Source organism: Eschscholzia californica, unplaced genomic scaffold (assembly GCF_041429995.1).
Source record: "Eschscholzia californica isolate CP2 unplaced genomic scaffold, dmEscCali1.0.p SCAF_2, whole genome shotgun sequence".
Taxonomy (NCBI): Eukaryota; Viridiplantae; Streptophyta; class Magnoliopsida; order Ranunculales; family Papaveraceae; genus Eschscholzia; species Eschscholzia californica.
Window position 1 is genome coordinate 7,974,012 of NW_028238309.1, and position 22,605 is coordinate 7,996,616.

Sequence of the window (22,605 nt, forward strand, 5' to 3'; positions counted from 1 at the left end):
AGAGAAAAAATTTAAAAAAAACAAATTTAGAGAGAGAGAGGAGAGAGAATTTTTTTATGTTTTTGAAGGTCGCCGGCCGGAAAATTTTTCGGTCGGCGACCTTCACCGGAGAAGATGATGAGGTGGCGTAACAGATGATATGGCAGAGAGAGAAAAAGAGATGGAGGAGAGAGAGTAACGAAAAGTTAAAGATAACTGAAAAAGGGGACCATACGGGTATTTTTGCTAATCTAGGGGGCTAGACAGGAAGCTGGTCACAAAGTTAGGGGCCATTTGGGAAATAACCCTATTTTTTAAAATATAATCAGTTCGAATATCAACCTATATAAAATCAATTCATCTACCCTAAACCCCTACAAACTTCAATTTATCTACCCTAAACTCTATAAATTTCAATTCATCTACCCTAAACTCCTCCAAACTTCAATTCATCTACCCTAAACCCCTACAAACTTCAATTCGTCTCCGATAAACCCCCTACAAACTTCAATTCATCTGCCCTAAACCCCTACAAACTTCAACTCTAAACCATAAATCCTACAAACTTCAACTCATCTACCCTAAAGCCTAAACTCTATAAACGTCAAATCATCTACCATAAATCATATAAAATTCAATTAATCTACCCTAAACCCTTATAAACTTCAATTCATCTACCCAACCATCCAACTACACAATTTTCTACCTCTATATATATCTCTCATTTCTTCATCTCAAACCACACAAAAATCACTTCTCCGATCCTCTACTACTACTTCTTCTTCTTATTCATCTAATCAAGTATTCAAGTTCAACTAGTAACTATGGAAAGGTATTTTAAAAGAAAATTTTCTTCGGGTTCATCAAGTTCAACACCGGAAGTTCCGGACTCGACTCCAACGTTATTTTTCATTCCAACACCGGGACCGACTCCATCAGCGGAACCGACTCCGACATTGGTTAGTCCTGTCGAATTTAATTTATCATCTTTATCAATTGATCCGGGGCTCAGACTACCAATTTCAAGTTACGAATCCAAATATAGAGATGAAATTCGTAGACACTATTTACAACGTGGTCCATTTTAACCAAATGACCATAATCTAGAATCCAATATGTACGGGACCATGAGTGGTCATCATTGGTCTGGAACGTTTGTACTTTTTGTGAAAAACGTAATATTGAAGTTCTTGGTATTAATGGTTCGTACCTAGTCCAAGGGAGAAGCAGAAGGAAAGCACAACAAATTACAAACATGTATCACTATCAAGTGGAGATTTTCAATACCGTAATTGATATGCAACTTCAAGAATTAAATGCTCGTTTCACTGAGAAGAATACCGAGTTGCTTCGTTGTATGACATGTTTGAGTCCATCTAGAGATTTTGCCATTTTCGACAAAAGTAAATTGATGCGTCTTGTTGAATTTTATCCGTCAGATTTCAGTAGTCTTAACATTATGCTACTAAGTTCTCAGCTTGATAATTACATTTACGCTATGAGGCAAAATGATGATTTCTCAAATTTAGATGAAATTGGAGATCTTGCTAGAACATTGGTGGAAACTAAGAGGGATAAAGCATATCATTTAGTTTATTTGCTTATCACTTTAGCACTTACTTTGCCGGTTGCAACTGTCTCTGTTGAAAGAGTTTTTTCAGCTATGAAGCTAGTTAAAACACGCTTAAGAACCAGGATGAGTGATGTGTGGCTAAATGATAGTTTAGTAGTCTTTATTGAAAAATAAGTTTTTGGTGAAATTGACAATGAGTCGATTATGTGAACATTTCAAAATATGAACTCTCGTAGAGGTTAATTACGTTTGTAATGTTGATGTATCAATATAATTAATGAATATAAGTATTTTATTAATTATTGTGTTTGCAAAAAAAAAATTATTTAGATATATAATTCCGCACCCCCCTAAGTGAAAATCCTAGATCCGTCCCTGTTTGTGTAGAATAGCAAATAATTACTTTTAAATGAAGAAACAGGAATTGTGATGAAACTAAAATTAGGGTTGAAGAAGAGTTTGTAATATATTATTGTTGAGATAGAGATGTTAACAAGAGATTAGTTTGTACCAGAGCATACAGAAATGCTTTTCAACTTAACCTCTCTCTCTATTTATTCCTCTACCACCCCTTAATCCTCTAGGTTATCATGAGAACATGTCATCAAACAGCTCTGATTCTATACCCCGTCACTCTCCCAGGTGAATTCCAGCCGGGTGAGGTGGTCGGGATTCACCCAAGAGTGTGACCGGGCATACATTTTCCGACATAAAAAGGGATAGTGGTGTTCCATGTATTAGTTGTTCTATGTCACTTAGTTGTTCTATGTCACTTGGTTGTTTCTATACGACCTGTTAAACCCTAAAAGCACCCAGACAAATTGTTGTAGCCCAGCCAAAGCAGATGGCCCGTGTACAATTCGGGTGCTTACAGCACTTTGGATGGGGGCCTTTAGCCCCTCCCAATATAAAACATTCAGAATTATTTACTGTTTTTATTGAAATAATACATTTATATAATTATATTAATAATATATATATATAAATATTAAAAATTAAAATAAAATAATACTCCATAAAATTATCAATTTTTATGATACTTAATCATAATGACAAAGAGATTGCTAAAACTACAACTACCATAACTAAGGAGAAAAAAAGAATTCTACCTAGTACCTTTTTTTTGTTGAAAATATACTACTTAGATTAAACAACAAAGTTATTACAATACTTATTAACTAACATAAAAGGTACATTCCTCCATAACATAGAAGTTTTTTCCTTTCTCGCCCATTTCGCTAATTTGTCTGCACTGGAGTTGCATTCTCTCTTAGTGTACTTGAATTCTACCTAGTACCTACTAAAGGAATGTTAGAGCAGAATGTCCATTTATCCATTTGTCCACTTAAAAATGTGTTTGTCCCTTAATCACGTTGTTTGTACACCCAATATCATTTGTCCACATAAAAATTTTGATTGTCCATTTATTGGTCACCTTCTTGGTATTGGAGATGACCGAACAAATCAACACTTGACACGTGTCCACGATCCTCCACGTATGCACTGGGTTAGGTCAAAGTACAGAACTCAGGATTTAGCACTTCATCATGCATCGGGTTACACTTGAGACCCTGGACGTTTTTTGATCTAGACCGTTGAAACGGAGCAACGGTCCAGATAAACAAATATGTTATTTTTTGTTTTTCAAAGCGAAGAGAAACCATTTTTCATTCGTAAGTAACAAATATGCTCCTCCACAAGAAGAAAATTTAGTTACAGAAGCCATGATTGTGAAATTCTGAAAATAACCAATGGTGGTCGACATTCCAATCTCGAAAAGAACCGCTATTGACAGGCAAACAATGTCTGAACTGACTGTGCTAGTGGTGGTGGAATTGAAGACAAATCCTCCATCTCCACCACTTGAGTCTGTGTTCTGGTTCCAAGCTATCATTCTGTGAAGCCTACAAATTTGTTGATCCGGCCAGCTAGAAGAGCTTCCGCCAGTATGGAAAGCTGTGGAGTAAAGAGCTTCTTTGGATGAATTATTATGTTGGTTAAGTATCATTGGATCTTTAACTGACTGGAGTGAAACATGAAGATCTTGGGCGTGACTTGCCTTTTACCTAAACCAATAAAATCATCTAGCTCTCTTTGATGATTTTCTTCATCTCTGCTTTGTTCTAAAAATTTGAAAGTTTGATTAGTAGTAGCAGTTGGATGCCATTGGGAGGAAGCTGGGCAAGTTCATCAATGATGGATTTAGCATTCTTCTCACATCTTCAGTGGAATAGCTTCAGAAACGATTAAGCATTCAAAACCCCCTCAAATCAGTTCAAAATCGGCTCCTTTGATGGATCGATTAGAAGCACTAGATTTTTTGGTTTTTTTGCTTGGAGAGAGAAAGACTGATTAATCTGGTCGTGTTCTTGGTGAAGGAGTGGGTAAGAGAAGAGTTTTGATCTGGACCGTTGAACTATTTTAACGGTCTAGATCAAAAGAAGACCAAGGGCTCTAGTGTAACCTATTGTATCATGAAGGACTAAACCCTGAGCTACCTACTTTGACCCACCCATCCGAGCGTATATGTGAACATTGTGGACACGTGTCTAATGTTGATTTGTTAAGTCCTAGGTTTGAACGTTTCGAGTTTTATAGCATTTCTCGTTGCTGTTTATCTCTTATTATTTGTTAACCTGCAGTAATTGATCACGAGAACCCTGTTCTGAATTTCATCCCATCTGCTTCTGCGGGATACTCCAATGTAGCTGGCGCTAAACAAAATGTACCATGTGATCGTATCCAAGTTCGTGGTTCGTCGAGGTTCAAAATTAAGAGTTACGCCAACTCATTCCGTGTAACTCTTACACCATCTGTCGTGATACCTGAAAGACTCCATAGCAAAATTAAAGTTTGTCTTCATCGGTATGAGACCTTTCTTTTTCTTTACTGTATTGCACATTTCTTTTTGGTTTTATAAACATTTTGTTCGAGAGATTACAACATCATCAGTTTATTTAGTGAAGGACACCAAACTTTTTCTGATTTCGAAGATGTATATTGTAGGAATGCCACTGTTTCGTTATGTCAATGCGGGAAAGACAATTGGAAAACTATCCAAAATGGGCAATGGAGTGCTGTTATGTCACCTTATGTGGATCAATACGTGGATTTGATGTTTACTGATGGGGTATATAGTTCTGTCACCGTTTCTGTTGAAGAAGGTCAACTTTTACCTCAAGGCTTTATTTCTTATTTTTTGTTTTATAAGTATGTATAATGTAGCCATCTAAAATATGGGTTTTGTTATTGCCGCAGAATATCACCAATGGCGCCTTGTGTGTCTTGCTTTTGGATTCGTTTTACTGCTGTTGGCACCAACTTTGAGTACATGTGTGCCATTTTACTATAGCAGTTCAATGGCAAAGGTAATTTTGTTCTTGAAGTAACTTAGGTTCTAAATTCTTACTACGCTCACAGTCACATAACCCATATGTAAGAAAAGATAATTGTATTGATTTGACTTAATATCCCTAGCTATTACATAAGATCTTTGTAAAGAGTTCTACAATAGAGAAGTTTTAACAATTACACAATGTGGGACTATATATTAGATCTTTTATCACATACAGGGTATGAAATTATTACCAACTGGCAGGAAGAGTGCACTCTACTTCACAATTTATGGGTCTGTGGTAAGTTGCCTTTTAATCTTCTAGCGGTAGAATGCTTTTCCATCGTCCTATTGAAACTCAGACACTTAAAGGCCATGTTGTTTCACTGCCTTTTTCAGATTGGAGTTGGATCTTTCATTTTACATTATTTGTCAATGATGGCCAATTCAGTTCGTTTGAATCTTGGACTGAGTGAAGACATGTACAACCCAGTAAGTCCAGTCGCACCTTGTACTTTTTTGTTTCAATTGTAAGCTTCATCATACTGTAGCAAATCTTTTTAGGAGCTTAAGCCCAGACCATGAGTGGTGTATGCGCGGTGTATTTCTTTCTCATATTCAGAGACTTACCTTCGGGTATTGAAGCTAAAAGCTCATTTCAAATATGATTGGCTAACACCCTGATTCAACTTTCTCCTTTCAAATACCTTTTTGTCTGTGTTAATTAATAATTATGAGTTATGACTATGTTTTTGTTTTCTAAACCTCACCCTTAATTGTAGGTATCTGTATTTGTATTACTCGGGGTTATCCTCCTAGGAGCAGCATTGGGATACTGGATCATGCGCAGATATATTATTTCAGATGATGGACGGGTTGATGTTGGTGTAGCTCAATTTGTGATGTGGGCGATGCGCATAATTGCAGTGACATTCATTTTCCAGGTATATTCTTCTGCTTCTTATTGGAAGTCCTTGTTTTCTCTATTCTGTAAGCAAAAACCTTGCAATTTAACTAAATCGCAGTTGTTAATTTGATGAAAAAACTTTATCATTGTCTTATCAATGACATGATAGCCTAAAAATATGATCTGGTTTTGATCCGTCTTTACTTTCCTGGTCCTTCTAAATCTTTGTAGTACCTTGAAGCCTAAAGGTTTGGACTCTGACATTCTGTTATTTGACAGAGCACCTTTGATACCCCATTAGCGGTAACAGCAGTGGCTTGTTGTTGGGGAATATGTTTCTCTATAACTTCTCCCAGATGGCTAGGCTCGAAAACAGGGTAAGTTCCTTAAAGCTTTTAAAGTTAACTAAATATATCAGATCTATAGGTTACTAGACTACACTCTAAATGACCGGTTTGATTGCTTAAAATTAAAACTCTACATTGACGATGGTTAGTTTGTCGTAAGATTTGACGCCCAATACTGGTATCACTTGATGCAGGAATCAATTGAAACTCATGAATGGAAGCCCACCGCATAAAAAAGCTAATAAGGCAACAGCAGATCAGAATTGCACGGAACTTCTTCACAGGTCACCACCTCAGCTTCTGTATGGTAAGACACTGGAATATCTCAAAGAAGTCATTCGCTTGGTCTAACTGTCCGACAAAGGGTATGAAACTTCACAACATTTTCTCTGACGCAACGGAAAACTCCGAAAAAGAATTAGATTTTCGTCTAAAACTTATAGAACCCATAAAACGTCTTTTAGATCTTCATCTTAAGACTTGTAGAACCAAAACAAAAACTCTAAACAAACCGCCCAAAGGAACCGCATATCGAACCCCCTGTTTCTCTCTCAGGCGGGTTGATATGCGGTTCCTTTGGGCGGTTCGTTTAGACTCACTGGAACCAAAACTAACAAGACCAAACTAAAATACTCCATTTTGTTGATCAAACTTGATTCCATAAAACAACACAGAAGCCCCTTTATATAGTAGTAAGTGCTTCCTAATCCTAAACAAACTCTAATAAACAACTACTAATAAATAAAATATTAGTTTCCTAAACCTAATCAAATTCTAATTACAACTTCTAAACAAATAAAATACTATAATCTAAAACTTATAAAGTTTCCTAAAAATACAAAACTCCTAAAACAAATAATTCTCAAAAAAAAAGTAGGAAACTAGTAAGATAACTTGATTTAATGATATCTAAGATTTTCTGCAAATCTTTTGAAAATCTCTCTGCATCATTCTCGAATCTTATTCCTCTGCCCCACTGATATAACATTCCTTTGACATCATCCTCCTAAAACAAATCTGGGTCTGCTTGCTCATGGATCTATCCCTGGTGAGCATGTTCCTTATTATATATACCATTTAGACCCAGAAAAAGTGAAAAAAGTAAAATAAGTACACTGCTTATGATTCCCGATTAGCTGAAGTTGAGATTTCTCATCGGTATGATAATGACTTCATGAAAAACGTTCCGTTTCATCTTCCTTCTTTTTGCTGCAGGTTTGGCCCCCTTTTACAGAAGAGAAGAACATTACTATTCAACCTTCCACAAGACACCGAACCGAAAGAGATTCTCAAAGCAAGAATGGGAGGACTTCACAAGCGAATCAACAAGAGAAGCGATGGTTGGATTAACATCGTCACCTGAGTTTGCCGATTGGGTAGTCCATAATCACGATAGGATGAAAATTGATGACTATATATCACATGATGATAGCATTGGAAGTGAAGATAATTCCTTAGATGAGATTGTTGTTGATAGCAGTAGCAAGCTTGGTTTTCTCAACTGGTAGATTCAAATCTCCTTCTCCCTTTTAATGAATTTTTTTTTACACGAAATTGGACCGAAGACCAAAATTATATTTTTTATAGTTAAAAAGACAAGTCTTTTTTTTTTTGTTGAAAACCAAATTTTTATATTTTTTTTTGTTAAAACCCAAATATTTGTATTTTGTCTAGTTAAAAAGCTAATATTTTTTACAAAGGTGTTGCAAGGTGTTGCAAGACATTGGAAAGATGTTGCAAGTTGTTGCAAGGTGTTGCAAGGTGTTGGAAGACGTTACAGGGCATTGCAAAGCTATTGTAAACTGTTACAAGAGGCTACAAAACTGGTGCAAAGTGGTTGTAAAGTTTTACCAAGGTGTTGCAAAGGTGTTGCAAGGCACTGCAAAGCTGTCGGGAGTTGAAGACTAAAAAAAAAATTGACTTAACCAAAGTACAAACTTTCAAAGGAGTTTTGACCAAATTTCCCCTATATAAAACTAGACCTTCAACCAAATCTAGATTAGTTTATATGAAAATCTAATAACTCTACTACATTTTGGGTTGAACTTATTAGATTTTCATATAAACTAGCTAGATTTGGTTGAAGTTCTCTTTATATAGTACCAATTTTGTCCGAACTAGGTGGATGTACATTGTTACATTTTGTAATCAAGTATCTCTTTACGAATTATTTTATGTTCAAACATGTATACTTTTGTGTAAAATTTCTAAAGTTCAATAGGCTAGAGATAAATAATTGATTACAAAATAAAGGAAGAAGAAGAAGAAATAATTGTAATACTTTGTTATGATTATTATACAAGTTTACATCATATATATAATGGATTTTAGATGACAATTATAACAACTTACAAAATAAGGAAATACTACATTATAGTAACAATATTTAAATTGATTCCTATGATACCTAAACTTGATATCCAAGCCTAAACCTAGCTAGTAGCCGTCAACCATGCCAAGTTGTGGGGGATGGTGCACAAAATGTCCAGATGTTGACTAACGTCAAGAAGTCAAAAACAGACCAACAGTCCAACGGGTCAACCCGACTTAAAGGCAGCAGGACTGCTGAACTCGCAAGGCTCCGCCACCTACGCCCTATCCTGGGAGGTCGACCAGGATTACCTAAGAGGTATTAACCCTGTTTTTGTCAAAACACGAGCATATTCGCCCAAATATCTTTAAAGGAATGAGGGAGGGGGGGGGGGGTCCACGTAAGCCAGGTCGATGCCTCACACCCTAAATTAGGGAGGTAGAAGCGTGTCGCAAGCTTAATGACTCACTCTCGGAATCTCCCTAAAAGATCTTAGACGGTTAAAGATCCTAAGTGTTTAAGCAAGTTTGGACTTCAAGAGTCTCCAAAGACATATCCTTGAAGATATATCACCTCGGCAGGATATCTAAAAAGTATCCTTGAAGGCTTGAACTTAGGAACTTCTGTTTATCATAGATACGAGATAAACTACAAGGGAAACCCTAACCACGAACAGTGGGAAACTTCCCCTATGATGGATCGCAACCGCCTCATCTACACCGTCTATCACAGTCGGTCCCCCAAGACATTATCTCTCTACCAGAAAGATCGCCACGTACACTAAGTTCCCATACTCGCCCCACAAAAGGTTCAATCAATATTCAATCTTTTTCTGCAAATAGTAACCTGACTGCATGAAGAGTCAAAACGGTTTTCAGATCCTTTGCAGGTTTTTGTAGGGTTATGGTGCCTCCCAGTGTTGGTAGCGGAATCGCAGACATCTAGTATGTTTAACACTAGTATCCGCATGATCTCATGCATAAGCTAATAATAAACTAAATTTTCCCTTAAACCTCTCCAATCGAATGTGAAGACCAAGAGAATGTCGCTCCTATACTCAAGACACCTGAATAATCAACTTGATCTCCCACCTTGATGCTTGCTTAGTTGTTTGTAAAGTGAGAACCGTCTTGGGTAATAAAAGAAGAAAGTTGCCCTTTTATGCGTGAAGAGTTCTTTTATCCTTCTCATGTCCTTTGTTTCTTCTTTTTTGAAGTAAGAAATGTCATGAAGTGGAAGCAATAATGAATTCTGAGATCATTTTCTTGTATCAGTCTTTGATTAAACCGAAGATAACAGGGAGCCATAAGCGGAAGAAACAATGAATTCTGAAAATATGTTACTGCCAAAAGAAAATGAGTTGCAGGTCCAAAGTAGAGATGAGGGACAAAGTTCACATTTTTTGGTAAACGACGGACTCATTAGAGAAATCTCTCCCTCTCTTCCCATGTCACTATTTGAAGTTTAAAAGACCTTCGTTCTAGTGATTTCAAAATGAAAAATACTAAACGACCCGAGAAAATGGGTGGACCACAGACCGAAAGCCGACATGGCCGGCTTCCATCGGATGGGGCTGTGTGGAAAAAGAAACGGCCCGTCCAATGGGAGCCGGCCACACCCACTTTCGACTAGTCATCGGCCCATTTTTCGAGTGCTTAGCACGGTTGAAATGTTGAAGGTGCAGTGGTGCACCCCAGCAGTCATCACTTAGTGCTTTTGGAGGGATTTTGGACGTGCGCCCAATTTGTTTCTAATAGTAGACTGGAAAACTTTTTGGGTTGGCCCTTTGAAAACCTATTTGGGTTGGAATTTTGGACCTTGCCTTATTCATCCTGCATTAAAAGGTCAAATAAGATAGGAAGGTGCTAAATTGACCCAAGCCTTTTTGGAACCTGAAATAACTAGTACTATGAAACAAAAGTCATTATGTGAAATATTCTTAAACAAGGACCCTTCGACAAAAAAAAAAAAAATTCAAAAATATGACAAGTCAAAATTTAGATCTAGACAAATTATATTCAGATTGAAAGAAACACATCAAACGCCACTTCAGTTATCATTAAAGTCGAAATTTTTCGTATACAACAATTATAGAATTGATCGTAATGGCGTAACACTTGGGCATGTGAATATGCAAGGAAATTAATGTCTAAGTAGGCCATCATCTTTTTATTCAAACAAGAATAAAAATCAAAAGTGAAAAGCGTGGAAAACATTTTAAATGGTCCACGCGGTATTGACATAGACACTTCCTCTGTTTCTTTAATATTCCAAATTGTTTCTGAATAGATAGACAGATGCACAAAGTTAGATAAATAGATATACATATATAAGAGAGAGAGAAGAGGGAGAAACATAGAGAGAAAGAGAGTTTTAATTAATATATGAAACAATGGCTTTCAACTACACCTTGGTTCCATGTTTCTTCTTCTTCTTCTTTATGACATTTACTTACTCAGAAGGTCATGTGGTTCCTGCAATATTTGCATTCGGGGATTCACTTCTCGACGTAGGAAATAACAATTACCTCAAATTCTCCCTTGCAAAAGCAAGTTTCCGCCACAATGGCGTGGATTTTTTGGGTAAACAGGCGACTGGGAGGTTTAGTAATGGTAGAAATGCTGCGGATTTTTTCGGTAAGTATAAAATTAACCCTTTTTTTCGAATAAATTGCTTGATATAATTGTTATGATCATCTCAATGGTTTGAGCTTTGGATCCAACTGGTAGAGTATTTCAAATTCCAAACGTGCTGAACATTTGGTAGAAATACTTGTCAAAGTTGGTGGCTTTAATTTGGTCTAGTCTGAAATTTGAAGTTTGGGTGAGAGAAGTCCTGTCCACTTTGGCACTTTTCATCTAACCTTTTTTTTTTTTTTTTTTGTTATTCTCCCTTTAGTTGTTTTTTAATTTATAGATCTAATCTGAAATTTGGAATGACCGATTTGCATGTTTTTATCTTAAGATCTTGAATTACGTCTTTTATATCAAATACATTATTTCTTTGAGAATACATCAATCTAAAGAAAAAAACAAACAACACCGCATGAATATCTCATTTTATGTTGTTTATGGAATTCATGAAAATGACCAACAACCAAATTCTCCATGAGGATGGTTACATACGTAATGTGTATATATATATATATTATATTTAATCTACAAACTCTTAACTCAATGATAATTAGTTGAACGCTTATAAACTTATATATATGATGTTAGTTCATATCTCTACATCGAATCAATTATTCATTAAAAAATTTGTCAAATGAATATTTGTTTATCTTGTCTACTATTTTTGAGTTTTAGCTGAATTGAAATTTGACTTTTCACATCTGGAATTGCAGCTAAGCAATTAAGTTTGCCAACTCCGCCACCCTTTTTGTCCATAAAATCAACAACTAACAAAACAAATGTGTTGGTTGAGGGTGGTGGTGTCAGTTTTGCATCCGGAGGAGCTGGAATGTTTAATGACACGAACACATTCTTTGTAAGTTATATGACTCCACTTTCCTTTGGTTTCATTCACTTTTGTGAATTTTAAAATAAGAGAAATTTGTTCAAAACTGTTTATAAATATTCTAGTTTTGTGAAAAAGGATCCCTTAGTTTTTCTAGTCTTTCGTTATTTTGCAATTGATTGCAAGAGGATTGATGCTGGTTTGTAAAAAGGAATGGTTGAAATTGCTCATAAAAGGGTTGGAAAATATTGAGAAAGGATTTCAAAAGATACTGGACTTTTAACAAAAAAACAAAAATACAAATATCTGGGTTGTTAACCAAACAAAATATAAATGTTGTGTTTATAGCTTTTCTTTTTACCTCCAACCCAATTTCTGTTTAAATATCGCCCAAAACAGAACGCAAAACTCTAAAAGCATCCCTCTCATTTTTGTTAGAGGGCTAGAGGAACGTCCTTGCCCATTTCTATAAGCACCACCAAAATTGTTTAGGTGAAACCTTGTGTTTGCCAAGCAAAGTGATATAGGGTTTGGCCGTAGCTAAAACTTTGGTGCATTCAGTTAGGCCAATATCAATTCACACTAATGCACAAGAGAACTCTAGCTCCATCATTCTGGTTTCTGGTGAAGCATCATCGAGCTTAAGCGAGCAAGGTTGAGCTTGTGTTTGATACGCGAAAAAATGTATTCCATGGAATTATATTTATTTCCACGGATTTCATGGATGTGATTCTGTGAAGGAGGCAAATAAGTATATGTCATTGAGTTGTCTACTTTAGTCATGGTTTTGAGTTAACGAATCCACATTTTCACGTAAATAAAATTGAAACAAAACAACGAGAGCGAGTCTAAGAAATCCACCTACTTTCACGAAAATGAAGGCTATAAAAAACAACTATGATTCCCATAAAGTTACCTAATAAAATTCAAGTATCTACTCATCATACGTGCTACTATTTCGAAAAAAAATAATTCACTAACTAGTATTATACTGGAACAGCGACAATCAATTCCACTCCACGAACAAGTTGAGCACTACTCACTAATACACAAAGAAGTAGTTCAACAACTAGGAATAGTTGAAGCAGAAACATTCATAGCAAAATCTGTCTTCTTAATCTCAATTGGTAGCAACGACATCCTCGGTTTCTTTCGACCAGGTTCTAAGCTTTCTCAAAGAGTCAATGCAGAGGACTACATAAATTCTTTAATCCTTCTACTAAGATCCCACCTAAAGGTACATTCTTGGATCAAAATCAAATTGAATATGCTTAATTTTGAGCTTCGGCGGACCATATGAAATCTGAACAAAAAAAAGAAAGCCTCACAACTAAATATTATAAGTCATTACAGACGATATATGGCCTTGGTGCACGAAAATTTGCTATTATTTGAGTCGGATTGATAGGGTGTTCACCGTCACGGAGGAGCCTACACAAAACCGGTGAGTGCAACGAAGAAGCAAATTACTGGTCCGCTAAATACAACGAAGGCGTAAAATCAGTGCTTCAAGAACTCAAAGTAGAACATACTGACATAACTTACTCTCTACTTTTGACTTGCAACATCATGGTTGATTTCATTCAAAACCCACATCTTCATGGTACACAAAATCTTTCTTTTCTCATTTTTGATTAGTCAAAGATTAGTAGACACAATTGTTGTTTCATTTTAGGCCTAATTATTATTTTTTCCTCTTTTATCTTAACCCAAAACAGGGTTTAGTGAGGTTAAATCTGCTTGCTGTGGGCTGGGCAATTTGAATGGACAAGTTCCTTGCTTGCCAATAGCAAGACAATGCGAGAATCGAAAAAGTCATTTGTTTTGGGATCCTTACCATCCGACAGAAGCGGCTGCTCAAAAAGTTATTAACACATATTTTAACGGTCCAGAAGAATATTCCCACCCCATAACCGCTAAAAAATTAATCGAAAGCTAAACAATATGATTTGTTCATGATCATCTCAGCAACCGAAAAGAACAAAACCGAGAAAAAGAATAATGGGAAACTAGAATTGAAGTCAAGGAAGACTACGCCGTTTGAATGGCTAATACACGACAAATTTAGAGCATTTTTTCTTGGTGTTGGTGAGTAGGCATATTTTCACTAAAATGTTACTCAATTTGATGTTCCAAGATCTGGTCCACGCGGCTTTCTTCGAATTTGTGTTTTTTCTCCAATACGTCCCCTTCAATGTGTGTGTCAAGAACAAACGTACAAGTCAAATTTAATTCATACTTGAAAGTTAAAATAATGTCTTGTAAACTTAGCAATAAAGAAAGAACTTAGGATAATTGATTCATATATTCTTACAATAATTCTCTTTGATTAAACAGATCATTATTATGCTGGGCGTGAAGTTGGCATAAATCCATACCCAACCGTTGGATTCACGCCATTTTATCTCTCTTGATGGAAAGTGGGGTGAATCTTAACCGTCGGATGGAGATTCACGCCATCTTCACGCCAAAGACGTTGGTCTTCCTATCACGATTGTGAGTGTTTTTGTGGAGGAACAAGAGTCCTAGTTAAATGAGGACTCCTCCACAAAACAATATGTCTGGGTGGTCCCAGTTGTTTTGTTCTTATACTCAGATATTCTTGTACCGCAAAAAATGTCAATGCATCTTAGATATAATGAACATTGAAATTTAGGCAAGTTTTAATGTCGGTAAGTTCTATAACCATTGGGCCGAATTTCGCCACAAAGTTTGACTCAACGTCCACCGAAATCAACTCTAACATTTCGAGTTGAAATCAGTGGACTCGGATTAAAATTTGTTTCAAAACTCGTCTCCCGTTCTACTGACTTTAACACCAATGTTCTGTAGTTAAAATTGAAGTTGAATTAGATGAATTTGAGCCGAAATTTGTGGTAAAATTCGTCCGTAATCCACCAATTTGATTGTATTCAATAGTTCTCGTCTCCTTTAGAATCAATAGATTTGAGCCCATTTTGCAATCAAATTGGTTCGAGCCTATCCGCTTTAAACTGAAAAAAAATGTGGAAGTAACTATTTCTAGAAGAGACGCTTTTAACTATTTACCGAAATCTGGGTGCCCAATAGCTGAGAGACACCAATAACATTATTGGAGGGGCCTTTAAAGTCGCCCATGTTTATGAATTTCACATAGGTGACGAACCTTCAAAATTACCATGAAGGAGGTGGTGAGATGTTAAGCAAAAGGCATAAAAGTCTTGCATATACATCCGGTTATTTTCCAAAACGCCCCCTACTTTTTTATCAGCTTCCCCCGTATATCTACTTTATCAAAAATATCCAGATGACTTCTTTTTTCATTATCGTTAAATGTCCGTTAACTCTCCCTCCTCTATCTCATCATCTCTCTCTGCCACGTCATCTGTCTAGCCACCTCGTCATCTTCTCCGATAATATCGTCGTCCGGTCAAAATTTCTGGCGATCTTCATACTTGAAAAAAATTTCTCTCTTTCCGCAAACCCTAGATCTGTTGAAGCTTCAATCCCGTGAAGTTTCAACGGTTGAAGCTTCAGTTGAAGCTTCAACAAATTTGGTTCGGGTTTCCCCAAACCATAGTAGAGAGAGGGGATTTTTTTTAAAAGAATGAAGGTCGTCGGCCGGTCGCCAGAATTTTTGACCGGTCGGCGACCCTATCAGAGAAGATGATGAGGTGGTGAGAGAGATGAGGTGGCGAAGAGAGGTGATGAGATGGAGGAGAGATAGAGTTAACAGACACTTAACGGTGATGGAAAAAGGGGTCATCTAAGTATTTTTGATAAAGTAGGGAACTACGTGGGAAGCTGGTCACAAAGTAGGGGGTCTTTCGAAAAATAACCCATACACATCCTATCAAGCTCTTTGGTGACTATCCAATCAAGGCAGTTTTACATGCAATGCCCAAGCTTATTAACGACAATGTATGTTTCAGCGAAGACTTGGTCAAAATAAATTGACGAAGTATGGTCAGAGGTAACGTCAAAATAAGGGGGCCCTCTCTGTCATTGGCGAGATTAGAAAAGAGAGAGAAGCGAAGAGGAGAAGCAAAAGGAAGAATATTTTTAGTAAGGTCGATGGCAAGAGATTCGACCTAACGACGTCAATTGTGCCGTTAAGTCAAACTCAAATGGGAATCGCCTTCGCATTATCTTTAACCACAATGTGTTATAAAAGAGAATGCTTTCAGCCGTGTTGCTTTACCAAGAGAGGACATTGTACTTCCATCCAACAACATTATATGATACTCAACTTATAAACCCTATCTCTTATAAACCCTTGTGTTCCCATGCTCGAAAATTAAGAGGGTTTTCTAAATATTTTTTAATAAATAAACAGATAAATAAAAATTAAATTATACAAAAAAACAAAAAAAATATTGCCGACTGAAATAAAATTGGAGATGGGTCAAGAGTCAAGACTCAAGAGACAGACAAGTGCAGACAGATCTTTTGTCATGTTATATAACTTAGTTAGACATCCAACTCTTAATATCCTTTTTATACATATGCATTTACATTACAACCTTCTTATAAATCATAACTCTTTTCTTCTTTTATGTCTCTCAACAATAATTTCTGAAATCTCATAAAAAAAAAAAAAAACAATAATTTCTGAAGATATCCAAATAAAAAAATTTGAAAGTCAAAACTAATTTGTTCTTACTCTTTTCCTCCACATTTTGATATAATTTGTTTTTTAGATCTCCCTCCATACCTCCCCAAATAAGAGGATACGCCACAAAATTTTAATTCTGAATTATCATCCATCTTTCTTTCTCACGCTAGAATTTCGTAAGAGGCTTTTTAAAAAATAATGGCATTGTCCGTCGGTCGAGATAGACTACCATATGAAAACCCTAGTTTTATATTTGCAGTTACGATCACGTCAATGCTACTCAAACTTAAAAAATAAACAAATTTTTCCTGAATTTGATTCATCTTATATCCACCAATAAGTCAATAACAGTAATGAAGAATTCTTGGCCAGGACAACTATGAAGTTAATTATTTATAATCTCGAACAACTATAATAATTGACTAGATTCAAAATTCTGTTATAGTGAAACATTTTCAAACTAATATTTTAAGGGGAGAAACAACTGTCTTTACAACAAAATTAATTAGATGCTAATCCTTACATTTTTTTTAATCTATTTTTCTCAAATCTGAACAAATTAAATAATGAGAAACAACCCGCTGTCTCTTGCTTCACATCCAGGAGTATTGATCTATAGTTACTGCAACTGCAGTAGTTGGTTTTTCATTCTACAACTTAAAAGTGATATCATGACAACCGCTAACCCCGATATTCATATAGGTCTAAGGACATTGCTTTGGACTAACTCAATTGGCATGATAGGTCTGTCCTCCACCTTTTGGTGCAGCGGTTGGACACCCCTCTTAAGCGCTTGAGGTCGTGGGATTGAGTCTCGATGGAAGCAGTTTGCCATCAAGATTTATCTCATGTAATTTAGCTAATATATGAAGTAAATAATATAATAAATATGTCAGGCTTTAGGCCTCTTTCATGTTGTCAGGCTTTAAGCCTTTTTCATTATGGTTTAAATTAGGCGGTTATCGTGCTCATCACATCTTCATGATGTATCAATGCCTTGTAACGACTAACGTAGATCGTAGTCGATTTCTCAAAAAAGAAATTTGTCATGATAGGTCTAAGTATATTACTTTGCACTATCACTTTGTTAACGAAAAGTGGTTGTTAGGTCTCTCACCGTTCGTTTCGTTCCCTCATGCGTAGTTAACTGGCATTCTTATTAAATAATGTCATGCTCGCTTATATATGTGCTTCTAGGATATATGTTTTCGATTGAACCTTCAACCTCACTAGACATCCAATTTAAAAAAGATAATAACGATAAGTCTCTCAATTGAACATAGATACAGTAATGAGCCCAATACTAATTTTCACTTAAATAAGAGAATGTTAGGGGGGCACCGAAAGTCAAAACTGACTCCAGAAAAGATTAGAAAGTAGCACTTGATTTCATTCTCACTCCCAACTTTATCTACAATTTCGATATAGTGTCTAGTAGAGTGTTCCATCAGAGAAGGTTATTTATCAAAATCTCTATAAATCTTAAATATCACTATAAATTTTAGAATTTGAGTGCCCCAGTATAGATAAGACTGTAAATTTCTTAAATTTGAGATTCTCCTCCCGTGTGAGACACGTATACAAATCAAATTAAGACTCTAAAATTTGTTATGTTAGTAACTGAGAAAAAATAGGAAGGAAGGAGAAGACTTGGTTAAATCACCAGTCTTATCAAGAGTCCACACGGCAATTTCTCTCTCTATCTGTCTCTCTCTCTCTATCTCTCTCTCTCTCTAGTTGAATTTTTATGTTCACACACTAATTTTTAGTTTCTTCCTTTCTCTATAAAATCATCAACCCCCCATCACTCACTTCTATCTCATCAAGTCTAGATAGAGAGAGAGAGAGATAGAGGATTTTTTAGAGAGAAAGATAAAGAGTGTACTCTTAATAATGGCTAATTACAAGTTTTGTTTTTGTTTCTTGATTGTTTTGATAATGAGAATTAGTTATTCAGAAGGTCAGAAAGTAAGGGTACCAGCTATTTTTGCATTTGGAGATTCACAAATTGATGTTGGAAATAATAATCACTTAGAACTTTCAATTCTCAAAGCTGATTTTCCTTGGAATGGAATTGATTATCCTGATCATAAACCAACTGGAAGATACAGCAATGGTAGAAATGCTGCTGATTTCCTTGGTATGTTTAACCCAAACTAATCACTAATTAATCATTTTCAAATTCGTCTTTTTGCTCTTAGCCCGAGCAGCCTGAGGCCCACGAATTAGGCCCAGTCTGATTGTCTTTGTACCGCCACAATCCGTGGGACGGGAAGAGAGGAGACCCGAGAGTAAAATGAAAGGGCACCAGAAGGAAATTTAATAGTAATGTAGAAGGGCACCGGAAGGAAATTTACTAGTTATGTAGTATGAGGCCTACGGATTAGACACAGTCTGAATGTCTTCGGACTGCCTCAATCCGTTGGGGCGTGAAGAGAGATGGAGGCCCAAAGTAAGATGAAAGGACGCCTGTAGACGCATCCAAACAAAATTTACTAGTAATGTAGTCTGAGACCCACGGATTAGACCCAGTCTGAATGTCTTCGGACCTGCCTCAATCCGTGGGGCGTGAAGAGAGAGGGAGACCCAAAAGTAAAATGAAGGGCCGCCTGTGGACGCACCGGAACGAAATTTTCTAGTAATTTAGTTGTTTAATATGAGTTTTTATTTGTTTTTGTAAATTTATAATTATATTTTTTATTTACATCTTAAATTTGGTAATGATTTTGTTTGTTTGTTTGTTGAGCAGCGGAAAAGTTGGGTTTACCAACATCACCACCTTACTTATCAGTCAGGTTTGATCCTAACATCACCAAGGTAGTACTTGAGAAAGGTGGTATCAGTTTTGCATCAGGAGGTGCAGGAGTTCTAAATGAAACTCACAAAATTTTTGTAAGATTATATTTTCCTTTTACAGTTTTACAGATTCCTTATTATACCGACGTGTTTTTTTTTGCTACAAGACTAATATTACTAAATTGTTATTTTAAACAGCGTCAATCCATTTCACTTAGCCAACAAATCGAATACTATACAGAAGTACACGAAGATCTCGTGGCACAGTTAGGATCATCTGAAGTAGAAAAATTCTTAGCGAAGTCGGTATTTCTCGTGGCGATTGGTAGCAATGACCTTCTAGGTTTTTTTCAGCCGAACTCAAAGTTGCGAAAAACAAATTCTCCCCAACAATACATAAGTACTTTGATGGTCGCATTGAAAAACCAATTAAAGGTATATCCTTTTTTTTCCCTCTCTTCGGATTGAATAAATACAAGAGCATAGCATCCGTCGGATTTTACTTTCTTAATCTAACTATGTCAACTGCAACAACACGCGGTTCGGGGACGTGGTTACAAGTATTATTTTTCTAAATCTACCAAACTGGAATATTTTATATACGTAGTAATAATTATGCAAGTCATATGACTAAATTTATATGAACTACGTCAACTTCTAGACACACGGTTCCCATAATGTAATTAAACTGCAGAAGGAGAAAACGAATTCAAAATTTATTTATACTTTCTTCTCGATTTTTAATCCTTTATTTTCTTTTTAATTCACAGCAAATTTACATGCTAGGCGCTCGGAAATTTGCTGTAGTTGGAGTTGGGTTAATAGGATGTTGCCCATCGATGAGGAGCAAAAACGAAACCAATGGATGCATGGAGGAAGCAAACTTCTGGTCGGTTAAGTACAACGAAGACGTCCAGTCACTTATGCAAGACCTCAAAGCAGAGCTACCCGACATCAATTACTCCTTCTTTTCCACTTACAATATCGTAGTCGACTTTGTCCAACGACCCGCTCTTTATGGTATAATTTTCTCTAACTTATACACATATATACGCCTATAATAAAACTAGATCAACTTCAGTCTGATATAGCATCATTCCTATGTATATAGATAGAGAGAATTTTAGGGTTGACATTATTAATCATCCACCAATCGTGTGAACGACTCTATAAGTAGTTGCTTTGTTTATATGTTAGTAGATAAGTCCAAAACTAATCATGATTAACATATAAAACTAATAAATACAAGAAAAATTTATATATAATTAAGATGATTTGTCAACTGTCACGACTTAAAATGACAGTTCAAACAACTTAGATATACCAGAATCATAGTTGGTCACTCATTATATTTCGTCTAATGAAGCGATAAATACATAAATTAAAGAATAATCATTTTGCTTTATGTGTATGTGAATTGACAGGGTTTAGTGAAGTTGAAACAGCTTGCTGTGGAAGAGGCAAATTTCGTGGTCAATTTCCATGTCTTTTTGCAAATTTATGTAAAAATAGAACAAATCATTTATTTTGGGATCTCTACCATCCCACAGAGGCCGCTGCTCGAATAGTAATGGATAAGTTTTATGCGGGTTCGCAATTGTACGTGCACCCAATGAGCATCAGTCAACTCGTGTCCTTGTGACCTATTTCAGTCAAGTAAGTCTATGACACGAACGATTGTTCACTCAAAATTGCTCAGTTTTATTTCATTTAGTACTATTTTCGTACAAGCGAAAATATTGATATTCTGAGCTGATATAGATTTCTGAAAATATTGTTTCAATGTATACGAGAGAAAAATCATTAATAAATAAAGAAACATTGAATGTGAACATATTAATTATCTGTTTGAAATATGATTGATTGTCAATTATTGAGTTGGTGTTTCTTTAAAATTTGATTGATCTAACAATTTTTGAAATTAAATCTAAATATGTACACCAATACTCACAACTCTTATAAGAGAAGTCAACAAATTTCCTGATAACTAGCCTTCATAACAGTACCAGAATATTTGTATGGACAGAAAAACATTTTTTTAGTGGTTCACAATTATGTGTAGACCACAACTTAAACCATTTCCTGTATCAAGTGATATGTCATATTTTATTCATCAATAATCATAGTCAAAACCCGGAGTTATCGGCGAAGATAGCTTCCTTAATATATACAAGATGATTGATTGTCCACCACTCTTTAGTGCAGTGGTTGGACACTCCTACTTATGCCCATGAGGGCTTGAGATCGAGTATCAGTGAAGATAATTATCATCAAAATTTTGTTGTTTTCGGGGTATCTTAACACAATAAAATTAAGAGTTGTTTCCCAAATAGCCTCCAACTTTGTGACCGGTTTTCTGCCCAGCCTCTTACTTTGTCAAAAATACCCAGGTGGCTCCTTTTTTGAGTTATCGTTGTAACACCGTTAACCAGTCATCATTTCTCTCCGCCACTTCATATTCCGGTCGGCGACCTTCAAACATAAAAAAAAGAAAAAGCTTTTTTATTTTCTCTCTCCTCTCTCTCTAAAAAAACAAATCTAAATTTTTTTTTTTTATGTTTGAAGGTCGCCGGCCGGAAAATTGGCCAGCCGACGACCTTCGCCGGTGAAGACGATGAGGTGGCAGGAATATGAGGTGGCAGAGAGAGATGATGAGATGGAGGAGAGAGAATTAATGACTATAAAAAGGGGGCCATCTGTGTATTTTTTACTGGCTAGGCAGGAAACCGGTCACAAAGTTGGGGGCTATTTGCGAAATAACCCTAAAATTGAATAGAAATCACATTTCAAAAAAAATTAAATAGAAATTCGTAACTCAAAATGCAAATTTAGATATGAATGAGAGAAATAGCCGAGGCAAGTTGTCTCTTTCCTCAGACAGTGAACACCCTGGTATTAGTACCGAAACCAGTATGGTGTTTGTCTCTCAGGATACAACGACTTTAACTTTCAGTTTGACGATAAAGGTACTTCGAATTTCTGAAAGCGGACGAACTTAAACAAGCATTATAAACTTCTTGATGAATTAACTTATGAATTAGATGAAATGCTTTATCTAAAGTACTGTAAAATAATCTCTTACTAATGAGAATCTACTGGAAAAAACATAATCCCATTTGGAGTTGTTTTGGGTCATATAAATGGGAATTGAATGGGTACATGCTTTAGGGACATATCTGTTGGATTTGGGACACTGTTGGTGACGATTTGCACTCTGGAAGTGACGGTTTAGCAAAATCTGTTGGATCGAGAGTGCAAAGTGCGGGTTGAACGTCATCCGTAGGATGATCCCGAATTGAGCCCAC

General features: G+C 36.0%; 3 protein-coding genes across 4 annotated transcripts; all 3 read left to right on the plus strand.

Annotated features, from left to right (window-relative positions):
- The first annotated feature begins 3,198 nt into the window (after positions 1-3,198).
- LOC147555858 (uncharacterized) lies at positions 3,199-8,478 on the plus strand. 2 transcript variants are annotated; one of them, XM_086663932.1, is made up of 10 exons: positions 3,199-4,417; positions 4,559-4,716; positions 4,811-4,937; positions 5,107-5,187; positions 5,286-5,378; positions 5,669-5,830; positions 6,073-6,170; positions 6,335-6,447; positions 7,356-7,644; positions 7,841-8,478. In XM_086663932.1, exons 4-10 carry the CDS (start codon positions 5,128-5,130, stop codon positions 8,046-8,048), a joined length of 1,023 nt encoding a protein of 340 aa, XP_086520058.1. In that variant the 5' UTR covers positions 3,199-4,417; positions 4,559-4,716; positions 4,811-4,937; positions 5,107-5,127; the 3' UTR covers positions 8,049-8,478. The 2 variants fall into 2 exon arrangements, with proteins under 2 accessions (XP_086520058.1, XP_086520057.1); XM_086663931.1 differs by having other exon boundaries at positions 3,204-4,417; positions 4,811-4,920; positions 5,125-5,187.
- A 2,284-nt stretch (positions 8,479-10,762) lies between these two features.
- On the plus strand, positions 10,763-14,229 carry LOC147555859 (GDSL esterase/lipase At5g55050-like). The gene is made up of 5 exons (XM_086663556.1): positions 10,763-11,087; positions 11,798-11,940; positions 12,911-13,147; positions 13,264-13,513; positions 13,629-14,229. The coding sequence occupies exons 1-4, from the start codon at positions 10,844-10,846 to the stop codon at positions 13,303-13,305; spliced, it is 666 nt and encodes a 221-aa protein (XP_086519682.1). The 5' UTR covers positions 10,763-10,843; the 3' UTR covers positions 13,306-13,513; positions 13,629-14,229.
- Positions 14,230-18,032: 3,803 nt separating this feature from the next.
- On the plus strand, positions 18,033-21,170 carry LOC147555860 (GDSL esterase/lipase At5g55050-like). The gene is made up of 5 exons (XM_086662578.1): positions 18,033-18,644; positions 19,254-19,396; positions 19,499-19,735; positions 20,071-20,320; positions 20,725-21,170. Exons 1-5 carry the CDS (start codon positions 18,398-18,400, stop codon positions 20,940-20,942), a joined length of 1,095 nt encoding a protein of 364 aa, XP_086518704.1. The 5' UTR covers positions 18,033-18,397; the 3' UTR covers positions 20,943-21,170.
- Positions 21,171-22,605: the final 1,435 nt, after the last annotated feature.